At 37.5% G+C, this 12243-nt stretch overlaps 1 protein-coding gene across 11 annotated transcripts in view; it reads right to left on the bottom strand.

Moving 5' to 3' along the window:
- The window catches only part of LOC124799256 (cap-specific mRNA (nucleoside-2'-O-)-methyltransferase 2), a 327660-nt gene that overhangs the window by 200638 nt on the left and 114779 nt on the right, over window positions 1–12243 (bottom strand). For all 11 annotated transcript variants that reach the window (XM_047262805.1, XM_047262803.1, XM_047262814.1 and 8 more), the window contains 2 exons: window positions 9605–9766; window positions 1473–1628 (listed from right to left, as the gene is read on the bottom strand). In XM_047262805.1, the coding sequence (XP_047118761.1) occupies window positions 1473–1628; window positions 9605–9766 (318 nt within the window). The remainder of the gene's footprint in view (window positions 1–1472; window positions 1629–9604; window positions 9767–12243) is intronic.

Below are 12243 nucleotides of genomic sequence, written 5' to 3'. Positions count from 1 at the left end.
TGATTAAGTTATGCTCTGTGCAAAATTCTACCAGGCGGCTTCCTCTTTCATTTCTTACCCCCAATCCATAGTCACCTACTGCGTTTCCTTCTCTCCCTTTTCCTACTACCAAATTCCAGTCACCCATGACTAGTAAATTTTCATCTCCCTTCACTATCTGAATAATTTATTTTATTTCATCATACATTTCTTCAATTTCTTTGTCATCGGCAGAGCTAGTTGGCATATAAACTTGTACTACTGTAGTAGGTAAGGGCTTCGTGTCTATCTTGGCCACAATAATGCGCTCACTATGCTGTTTGTAGTAGCTTACCCACACTCCTATTTTTTTATTCATTATTAAACCAACTCCTGCATTACCCCTATTTGATTTTGTATTTATAACCCTGTATTTACCTGACCAAAAGTCTTGTTCCTCCCGCCACCGAACTTCACTAATTCCCACTATATCTAACTTTAACCTATCCATTTCCCTTTTTAAATTTTCTAACCTACCTGCCCGATTAAGGGATCTGACATTCCATGCTCCGATCCGTAGAACGCCAGTTTTCTTTCTCTTGATAACGACGTCCTCTAGAGTAGTCCCCGCCCGGAGATCCGGATGGGGGACTATTTTACCTCTGGAATATTTTCCTCAAGAGGACGCCATCATCATTTAAGCATACAGTAAAGCTACATGCCCTCGAGAAAAATTACGGCTGTAGTTTCCCCTTGCTTTCACCCGTTCGCAGTAGCAGCACAGCAAGGCCGTTCTGGTAAGTGTTACAAGGCCAGATCAGTCAATCATCCAGACTGTTGCCACTGCAACTACTGAAAAGGCTGCTGCCCCTCTTCAGGAACCACATGTTTGTCTGGCCTCTCAACAGGTACCCATCCGTTGTGGTTGCACCTATGGTACAGCTATCTGTATCGCCGAGGCACGCAAGCCTCCCCACCAACGGCAAGGTCCACGGTTCATGGGGGGAAGGAAATTAACACAGATAACCCTGACATCCTTCTGGAAGGACGGCATCACTCACTGTTGAAATTATTTATTTTTGCGAATAACGCATTTTTGCAACGGACTGTGACGCAGTGTTATATGAAGTACGCAGAGTCAGATGGAAGACAAAAAACAATGATTTTGTGAACAGTAAGAAAGTACTGGAAAGAAATGTGTCATGCTACTGTATAATGGTAACATTTGAAAAAACTCTGTTTTAGTTTCTTGCTTTCTCTATCAAAATTATCTACTACTGTTAGTTGTTGGTTGTACACAAACAACCAGACAATGTTTTTTTCCTAAGTGTAATTATCTTTTTTCATCAAATTGTAAATGCATTTTAAAATTGTTACTTATATCATTATCAATTTCAATATTGTGTGAGAAGTGTTGTATCTACTGGTTACTCACTAAATATTAATCTCTAAAACCTAGTAACATGCACCAATACACCGACTCTTTTTACACAGAAATGATGTATTATACTTACATTGAGATCTTTGTTCAGCTTCAGATAGTGGTTCAATGCTGCTATAAAAGCACCAGGGGCTTCACAAAGGTGCAAGGAGTTAAAAAAGCCATCAGTGTTGGCTGACTCGGGAACCAAATCATAAGTAGCCACAATTTCATAAAATTTGCACCATGCCTACAAGAAATTAACAAATAACTTATGAACATGTTCAGTCTCTTTCAAATGCAATTAAATCTGTTCATTTCATTATTTTGAACGATTTATATTTGAAACTATGGTCCTTAAAAATTTCTTCACATTTTGTACCATTTACCTGCTTTCTTCAGCAATAAATTAAATTGAGAATTATAGAGTAAAAAGTCAGATCACCTATTTCCATGGGAGAAAAACTGGGAATTCACACCTAAGAACAAGAACTGTACTGACAGATGATGTCCAGTCTTCATATGCAGGGAGTGATGTGCAACAACAATACAAACATAGTGAAATATTCATCTACACACACATACAATAGTATTTTGTAATTTCCGTACATTTCAGAACTGACATACAATGCCATGTAATAAATGAATACATGAACAACTGGAAGCCACTCATCAAGAGTTTAAACAAAGGCTGTGAAAGCCACTACAGCATGGTGTTCATCCTGGATAATCCAATAGTCATGCACTGAAAATGTGGTTTAGTCCTTCCAATTTAAGTCTTAGATCTGTTAATGTAATAATCTGTCTGGTAGCAGTGTTGGTATGAAAACATACACTTGGTGGTTCATAAATGTCACCAAATGGCTCTTATTTTGAAACATGTGCTATACAAATGGGAGGTGATATTTTTCCGTATTGTACAGTGACAGTTGAAAGAACAAAGACTAGGGTTAATATCCTTGGCAACAAAATCATTTGACACAGAGCACAAAGTTATACAGGATATGGATGGAGGAAGAAATCACCCATATTCTTTACAAAATAGCATGGAATTCACATTAATTGATTTAAGGAAAGTGCAGATGCACATTAGTTGAAATACGATCAAAAGAGGATGAATTGTAAAGCAAGCAATAGAGCATGCAATGCAGTAGATACACTATATACAGCTACCCTCTCACAATTACCAAACTATTCCAACACCAGGAAAATTTATTTTCACAGTATTCTTTGACTCACAAAGTCAATTAACCTTTTCGTTGGCAAAAATATTGAGCAATTATTTTTAATTAAAGAAGCATATAGTAGTTAATAAATATCAATATAATGGAAGGAAACATTCCACGTGGGAAAAATTATATATAAAAACAAAGATGAGGTGACTTACCGAACAAAAGCGCTGGCAGGTCGATAGATACACAAACAAACACAAACATACACACAAAATTCAAGCTTTCGCAACAAACTGTTGCCTCATCAGGAAAGAGGGAAGGAGAGTGGAACCCACTTCCTTTCGTCTTCCACTCTCCTTCCCTCTTTCCTGATGAGGCAACAGATTGTTGCGAAAGCTTGAATTTTGTGTGTATGTTTGTGTTTGTTTGTGTATCTATCGACCTGCCAGCGCTTTTGTTCGGTAAGTCACCTCATCTTTGTTTTTATATGTAGTTAATAAATACATATATTAATCATACAGAATGTCAAATTTTCTGCAACTGTAAAAGGGAGGCCATACAATGAGATGCAAAATATTATTCCCTTCTGCCATAATTACGAGTTAAATGATAAAAGCAACATTTTCAATACATTTTAAATTTATTGGACAAATTTGCTTGTTTTGTTACAGTCATTTATTCACACTTACTTGCTGTGAAATTTTCTAGAACATGAGTCTATGTAAAGTAGTATTCGACAGCATATACAAATACAAGTGTGCTTTTCTGCTGCTTCGGTACTACAATTTGCCACCTCCTGTACATTTCACCTAAAATAGGTTTGTGTTCCCCTACAGCCATTAGACTAACATCTTCAGCTACTCTACCCCTTTTGCCAGAAAAACAGATTTCTGGCTCATCTTTCCCTTGGTGGGATGATAGCAATTAGTTGCCTGGCTAGACAAATTCTGTACATGAGCTGATCATGCTGTCCACTTCCTTTTCGCTTATTTTTCATAGTATAGAGTTGTTTCTATGGTAACATCCACCAGGAAATAAAATATTTAGTGGCACCCTTAAACAGTGTGTCTCCCACGAGCATATATTTTCGTAGTTGTCCAAATTTATTGATTCCATCCATTATTTTGCTATCCTGGCACACCATCAGGACAGGAAATCCCTGTACTAGTACAATCTTTCCATTCTTGTACTTCCTCTTCAGCAATGAAGTTTCTCTTAGGCCATTTTTAGAGAACACAGAAGTGACTGGACAGTTTCCCTCCACTCTGCAGCTCCTTTCATCTGAAACTGGGGTTTGCCTCTTGTCAGTATGACATTTCTCTCCATAATTGAGAGTAAACCTTTCCTAATGATCTTGACAGTTCCACACATACACACACCCTTCTTCAAAAGTGTTGACATTAATTTCACAGAGGTAAGCAAATCAATCAAATATTTATTGTGTATTTTCTTCATTAGTTGCACCACAACCACTTTACACACTGTCATGTCGCTATTTGTTTTACACCTGTCGATGAAAGCAACAAGGTTCTTTACATATTGATTGAGTGCACTGACAATCACCAGACTTTGTAGCCTCATTTTAATAGCTTTATTAGCACATATCATTTCTTTGATGATCTTCTTTTGACAGGAATCATCAATTCATCTACTTACATAGATGATGAGGGAACACAGCTGTTCTTATAGTTCTGCAAAAGCTTTTCAATCTATGGCCGCAGTTTATGCAATTTGTCATATTCTTCATGATTTCTACAGTTCGCAGTTACATTGATATTGCATGAATATTCTCTACAAACTTTTTAAACCTTTGCCTTGTCATTGAATCAGCAACTCATCTATAAGTGTGGTTTGGTAAGTACGAGAAAAAATAAGAAAAATGTTTATTTTGTAAACGACTCATCAAACTCGGCAAAATACTCGTTCACTGCAATTACCACTTTCTCACCTGATGAAAATTTCTTTCCAGCAAGCCAAAGTTCCAAGTTAGGGAACAGGAAGTCTAGTGAGTAGGGTATATGAAAACAAAATCAAAGCCCAATTCATGCACTTTCACCACTGTTATTGCTGATTTGTGGGACAGTGGATTATCCTAATGAAAGACCACATTTTTGTGGGCCGATCGTGGTCTTTCTTCAACCAATGTTACATTCAAACAATCCAACAATGAAATCAAATAGAGCCCAGTTGTGGTTCTACCTTTCTCCAATTAATCCATGAGAACTGTTCCTTGGGAACACCAAAAAACAATGGCCATCACCTTACCAGCCAACAAAATGGTCTCTGCCTTCTTCGGTGCACTTTCGCCAGCCTTTGTCCATTGTTTTCACTGCTGGTTTGACTGGTGTGTAATGATGGATCCAGGTTTCATGATTAGTCACAAATCAGTACAAAAGATCTCGCACATCACAATTAAACATTGCCAGACACTGTGTTGAAAACTTGTACCGGATGCATTTTTGGTCAACTGTGAGCAGTCGTGACACCCATCTTGCACACAGCTTCTTCATAACCAGTTCTACATGCAGGATATTATGCACTCACTTTGTCAATGGTTTCCTTTGTGGTGACCTCAATTGGATGGCCAGAGCGCACTTCGCCTTTGGTGCTTGTCCGAACACATTTAAATTCATTAACTCACAAGTAAATGGACTTCAATGATTGTATGAAAATGTTTAACAACAGCATGTAAACTTAGTTTTCTCCATTTTCACTCGCAGTCCACACACTGACCAATCCAGATGGCTGTTGACAATTAACTGTATGCTGTATATTGTTGAAATTCTTTATATGATTCTTGGAATAATCATGCTCACCAACTACGATGGTCCAAAAAATGTTTCATTCTTTCATTCAAATTTACAAACATCAAACCATCCTCATACTCTCAAAACCTAAAAAAAATAAAGCAAGCAGGAAGTTGTTGATTGCCCATTACAGTGAAGAATTCTATAAAAATTTTAATAAATAGTTGTGTTCACCATGGTTTTTGGTCGGCTTCTGCTACTGTGATTGTGTTTTATACACAAGTTTCTTTATTTACAAATTTGATATATCTTTCCTTCTTGCTTGTAAATATTCTTCAAATTATCAAAGTAAGAACAGTCTATGTTCCATTCTTCTTCATTTTCATTTACCAATGTATCGCTACTCGCAGTTGTAAGAAGCACAAATGATTCAGTGTCATGTTCTCACCAGGTGTCTTGCTCCAGAAAAATAGAATTTGAATCACCAGTGAATGCGTAATCTTAAACATTCAGTTCATTGATGGCAGCTTCATCTCCTGTTTCTGAATCACTTTAATGCAATGAAACAAATAGACTATAAATTTCTTCAACATGTTTAGGATTGTAGAGATCTAGAGAATGAGCCAAGGAATGCAAAAGATAAAGAATGGACGATAAATTCAAGGTAAGCAAGGTTTAGTTTGGTACAATAAATGTGAAATTATTTAATAATATATTGATCTGTGTATTATTTCTGAAATCTATCGAGTTAAATATCTCAAATAAATGTACCAAAATAGATAAACATTCGTTCTAGAGATGTGAAAAAAAATATGTTACCAAAAAGGTAGTGGGATGGATACTCCCCGCCATAAAAATTAAGTACTGAAAATAAAACACATTTTACAAGAGGGGACACCAAATAATAAAATACCACAAAAAAATTCAAAACAACCTTAGACTAAAGAGCTGAGAAGAAACACACAAAATGTCATGATAATGGCACTCAGAAGCTCCTCTACAGACCAACACTTGGTGAAACAATGCTTCTATGATATCATACAGCTAAAATAGTGGGATCTTAAGACTGGAAATGGTACCCTGTACTGTTCATAAGGTGGTAGCACCATAAATAGGTTGGAACAACATATGCCGCAGTGCCTGCCCCAACTTTCTTGAAGTGAAAAGCATGTTTCCCACAGCCCACGAAAGGATTAATGGGACACATCTTGACAATGAGAAAAGGGCAAACCTTTGTTCCATAACCAAAACTTCTTCATACTGATTATTTACAGAGGATAGGCAAAATAATGTGAACAGTGGTAGTAATGGGATGGTTATGTTTGGCGGTCAACAACGCAAGTAAGGCACGTGTCGCACTGGACAGTACGTGTTCAGTACAACTAGGCATCAGTGTAGGTTGTTCACGAGGAATGCATACTGCATATTTGCATTTAGAGGCCAAGTTCAACGTACAATGTAAGATCTAACAGAGTTCCAAAGAGGGCAGATTGTGGGGGCCCGATCAGCTGGAGCATCAGTAACCAATACAGCCAACTTATTCAATGTTTCACAAGCAACTGTTGTTTCAACAATCATGACAGGCTACACAAAACGTGGAAAGATGTCATCGTGTAAATGTAACAGTGGGCACAAATCAAAACTAAATGACAGAGACTGTCATATGCTAATACAAATTGTGTCAAAACAACACAAAACTATGGTGGCTAAAGTGACTGCATAGCTCATTATGGACGAGCTGCTATTCCAAAACCATCTGAGATGACAACCAATGCAAAGAAGCATAAAACATGGTGTCATCAGAATAAATCCTGGATGGCTGATCAGTGGAAACATGTCATATGGTCCGGGGAGTCAACATTTTGTTACTTCAAACATCAGGCCAGGTTTACATCTCGAGAATGGCAAAAGAAGCCTACAATCCTGTTCGCTTCATTTCAACGGTTAAGCATGTAGGTGGAAGTGTGATGGTATGGGCAGCCATATCATGGTTTTCTGCTGGTCCCATCATTATCCTCAAAGGCTGTGTTACAGCCAGTGATTATGTAAACATTTTAGGTGATCAGGTGCACCCCATGATTCAAATATTGTTCCCAACAATGATGTCATATTTCAGGATGATAAAGCCCCCATTCACACAGCCAGGACAGTACAATCACGGTATGAGGAGCATGCAACTGAACTGCAGGGTCTGCCGTGGCCAGCACAGTCCCCGCACTTGAACATTATCGAACCCTTGTGGTGCTCGCGTCGACTCTGGAGCAGATTTCCGCCTCCCTTGTCGCTACAGGAGTTAGAAGAGGTTCTGATCGAAGAGTGGCATATCATTCCACTGAAGACTTTATAATCATTATACGCTAGTATTCCATGAATAATTGCAGCTGTAGTACACGCAAATAGGTGAAAAAACCCCTTATTAATAAACCATTCCCAAGTACATACAGGTGTTCACGCTATTTTGTCAATCTCCTGTATGTGCTATATTAGAAAAAGTGATCAGAACATATGTCGAAAACTGCTAATATTTCTCCACCTCATTAATTCCATGTGCACTGAAGAATGATCTGCAAATTATTGGTTTATGGCACTGATGAAAGATGAGGCTGTGATTGAGGCAGCCAAGCAATGGCTGCATCCAATAGGCAAAATAATTATGAACCAGATACAAAAATATGGTACATAAACATGCAAGTTAGGTTTATAAACTCTGAAGCTGATTATATAAAAATATGTAATTCCTCTGTCATAAACAAATCTTTAAGAAAAACTACACAGAAAGCCTGACAGAGCACAAAATTAATAGATAAGACTGGCTCCCCAGGGCAATTTACCATTACTCAGCATATTAACAAAGGACAGCTGTGGGAAACATTATTATCACAGAGTGTTTGACATATCAACTAAGGTCTCCAATGAGTAGCCATGTTCAGGTAATTAGGAAGGCAAACATGAGTAAAATATCTCCCTTTGACAGTGGCAAAGAACAAATCTCATTAGAGCAAGAAATTTTATATAAGATACATTTGAGTTCTTGTGTCTTACTTTGGACATACAATAGCACTCTTAAACAGCTTTAGTCCTTACTATTCAAAATAAGATAACAATCTTTGTTGCAAGTACTCCAAAGAAATACATAACAACTCTCCTGTAACAACTCTACATTTCCTACTTTTTATCATGGCTTATTAAATGTTCATAAAAGAAATTGCAACACTCAGACTTGCATACTATATAGGTGGTAATGTAGGATGGTGAGCTGGAAACTAATGCCTCCAAATTTTTTATGTGAAAACTCTTAGAGCTTTTTAAATGAAACAAACTTTATTCACATTCTGCACCTTTACTCTCCATATCTACATATTTATTTCTCAACATAGTCTGCCTGGCAACGGGCACATTTTCCAGTCGAGAGACCAGCTAGCTGTTACCGTCACTGTAGAATGTTTCACTCTGTTGCCATAGCCACAACCTCACCTCTGCTTGCACTGCTTCATGCTTCATGCTTCATCACTATCAAAGTGCAGTCCTTGAATGTGTTCTTCAAGTTTGGAAACAGATGAGAATTAAATGGGGCAAAGTCAGGATTACATGGAGGATGACTGATGACAGTGAACCCAACGTGTCGGAATGTTGAAGACGAACCCAACGTGTCGGAATGTTGAAGACGTCGCAACGATTACTCCACATGTGAACGAATTCTTCAAACGCGGAACTCAATTACAGCATGCTGTTTCTCAGGCACATATACAGTTATGTTACATACTGCCATGTTACACACAACAATTCAGAGTCCTCCAACAGCAGAGGGTCACAAGTATGCAGACATGAACAATAAAAATTTAGAATGTTAATAACATTAATTTCATTCAAAAAGCTTTAAGAGTTTTCACACAAAAATTCGAAGGTATTACTTTTCTGCACGGCCTCACAGATGGGTAAAAATAGTAATAGTTGTGTTTGAAAGACACTATAGAAGGAATTCACGAAGTACTCCTTTACTTTTATAAACTCGTCACGGTTTCTAATCAAAAACATGTAAACAGGTAAAACACTGAGAGGCAAATGACACAAACCCCATTAGGTCATCAACAAACTTTTCTTAAATTACTACTATTCAAAATTTTATATTTGTTTGGCTTGGTACCAAACAGTAAACTATACACTAATTCTGTACAGCACCAAAATTAAAACTGTCACAGAAGTCCCCAAAATACTTAAATCATTACATTGCATTTAACTAGCAAATGTGATGATGGACATCTAAATTTCTTGTGCAAACAAACAGCTATAATAAGAAAGCAATATACCTGTGTAACAAATTCTGCCTGGCATCGATTCTTAACAGCTTTAAGAATATATGCTGCCATGTTCATAGCCCTAGTGTGCTTGTGCCAGTCCCCCAGATTGTAATCATTCAACTTGCTTTTCACAGCATTCAGTGCTTCTTTCATGTGCTGCAGACGGTCTTCCTTTAAATAAATGATAGATCACATTGGTAACAAACATAAACATGAATGTACTGTTTGAGTTACAATAACGGGTATGAAACTGTCAACTCAGTTTTGAACACAAAGCCTGTGTAGATCTGCTGTAAAAGGCAGAAGCCAACATAATACAACTGCAAAGACATGAAGTCACCCCAGTTTAATTTACAAGTAATGGGCTAAGGTTCAAGGACGTTTTCTACACAACAATGTAAGTAATCTGAAGTTTGCAGTCTGAAGCATAAACTCTGCTGTTATGATACAAATAAAATAACATAAATACAGATAAAAATCCATAACACTTTGGTTGACAGATCAATGATGAAATAAAGATGAGACAACTACCTTAGAAACACATTAATATCTGCTGGAAATTTACATAAGTCAAATCTTGGTAGCAGCTATAGCTTGGTTAAAGTAAAATTCACATTCAACCTTTGACATGAATAGTCTAATTGGGATTATGTGCATATACACATGGTTTTAATGTTTTAACTTACTTTTACTGCACTGAAGAGGTCCACACAGCGATCAAAATTGGATTTGCAATAGACATTATTTGTCACTGATTGCTGTAGCCTTTACTACATTAAATAAACACAGTTGCTTGGTACATCTGCTTCCACATGGAACCAGTCAACCTGATAATCACAGGGCCATAGACACCAACATCACTGATCTTCAGGAAAGAGTGACACCAACATCACTGATCTTCAGGAAAGAGTGTGATCAAGTATTCAACACTTAAATGCCTGAAGCATGTGTATAGCTCTCAGGCTATAAGTGCTTAAACGTAAAATCAGAAAATTCTTTCTGTCTCTTTTACTCTAGTGTTAGAAGCATGGCAAACTTCAAAGATAAAATACAACTTTTAAAAAATCACATTTTTGACAATCTGGAATCCACATACGGCAGGGGAGGGTTCTAAACTTAAAGAGTTTTTAATATATAGAGCAAAATACTTTAATATTCACTTTCGAAATCCAAAATTAATCGCATTCCTCTAAAAGAAGATGGTTGCCCAAGGTCCTCTCAAAACTTTGTTGAGGGATAAAGGGGCATGCAGGCAAAGGTAAATATGATTACATTTTATGTGCTATCTTACAATGAGGAGCTGCCATCAGTGAGTCTTAGCCTAAAAGCTGGCCAAATGCCAAATTTTACAGTTTAATAATCTAAGTGGTGGATTGCCTCTTTTACATTTTAAGTGTGGTATGGGCGTAAGTGACCATTTATGTCTTCCGTCAGCTTCTATTTTGTGCCTCCACTATCAATCCAGATTTCAAATTTAGCCTTCCCATGTGTTTTGGAAGTTGCTTTTTGACACTGTACTCAGTATCTCTCTTCTACTGCCATAAGGTCATCTTATAAGCGATACAAATGGTAACCTGTTTTCTGGCTTCCTAACTACTGGATCAGCCCAACATAACTGTTTCTTTTTCATTGCCTCCACAATACTGTGGTATTCATGCAGCATCTGAAATTCTTTGTTCTTTCTCATTCTTCATTCCTGTGATCACTCTCCCACAAAGAGGACACATTTCTTTTTATGCAGTTTTCTTTCAATGACCAGAAGTTTTTTTTTTATTTTTTTATCTTTCTTTCTGAACTTTAGGATCTCACACCAGTGTATCAAAGTTGGAACAATGACTGACCAGTAGAGGTAAATTTTGAAGTGTGAAAAGAATGCGACAGACCTATACGCTATACATCCATAATTGTACTAGGAGTGCGCAAACGTCCCAAACAACTGCGGCAGACAAATTATGTCCATTTCACAAGCACTGTGGCTCGCACATTACTAAATGTTTTGACATGCTTTGCACTCAGCTCACCCAGCTGTGACAGCCAGATAACCTTCAAAAACAATGCTGAGAAGCATCACCAGTTCTTTAAAAGTTTACATGCTGTCTCTCACTTTCAATTCCAGCAGATTAAAAACAGTATGTGAGCTGTTAAAAAAGGCATTTACCATTATTCCCAGCAGGAAATTGAAAACTGGTCCTTTCTACCCACTCCTGCTGACCCCACGCTGTTAACTGTGACTGAACATATAGTTGCTGGGAAGTTTAAAGAGGAGCATACACTTTTAACAAGATACTATATGTTGCAGCTTATTTTATAAGGACCTGTAGACCTTTCACTACCTGAGATAGTACCGAATCCAGCTACCACATTGAGAAAATTAAGTTTTTGACTTCATCATTTGTCTCAAATGTTGATCTCAGTAATTGCTCAAATGTAGTTGGAACCTGGTGTGTGGGAGCAGTGCTTCAAGCGAATTGCTCTGGTGTTGTTTGCATAATGTCTCCTTTTGGAGACTTAGAGACTCCCGTTCCTCACCATACCTTTAGCAGACCACCTTGTATCCTTCCAAGATCTCCCCCCAACCCCGACCACTTGGTTTCCTGTGCAACCAAAGGTTGATTGGAATCATTTACAACTTAATAAATATCTGAAAT

Source organism: Schistocerca piceifrons, chromosome 5 (assembly GCF_021461385.2).
Source record: "Schistocerca piceifrons isolate TAMUIC-IGC-003096 chromosome 5, iqSchPice1.1, whole genome shotgun sequence".
NCBI lineage: Eukaryota > Metazoa > Arthropoda > Insecta > Orthoptera > Acrididae > Schistocerca > Schistocerca piceifrons.
Note: the sequence above shows the minus strand (reverse complement) of the source record. Positions and strands in the feature narration are given on the sequence as shown.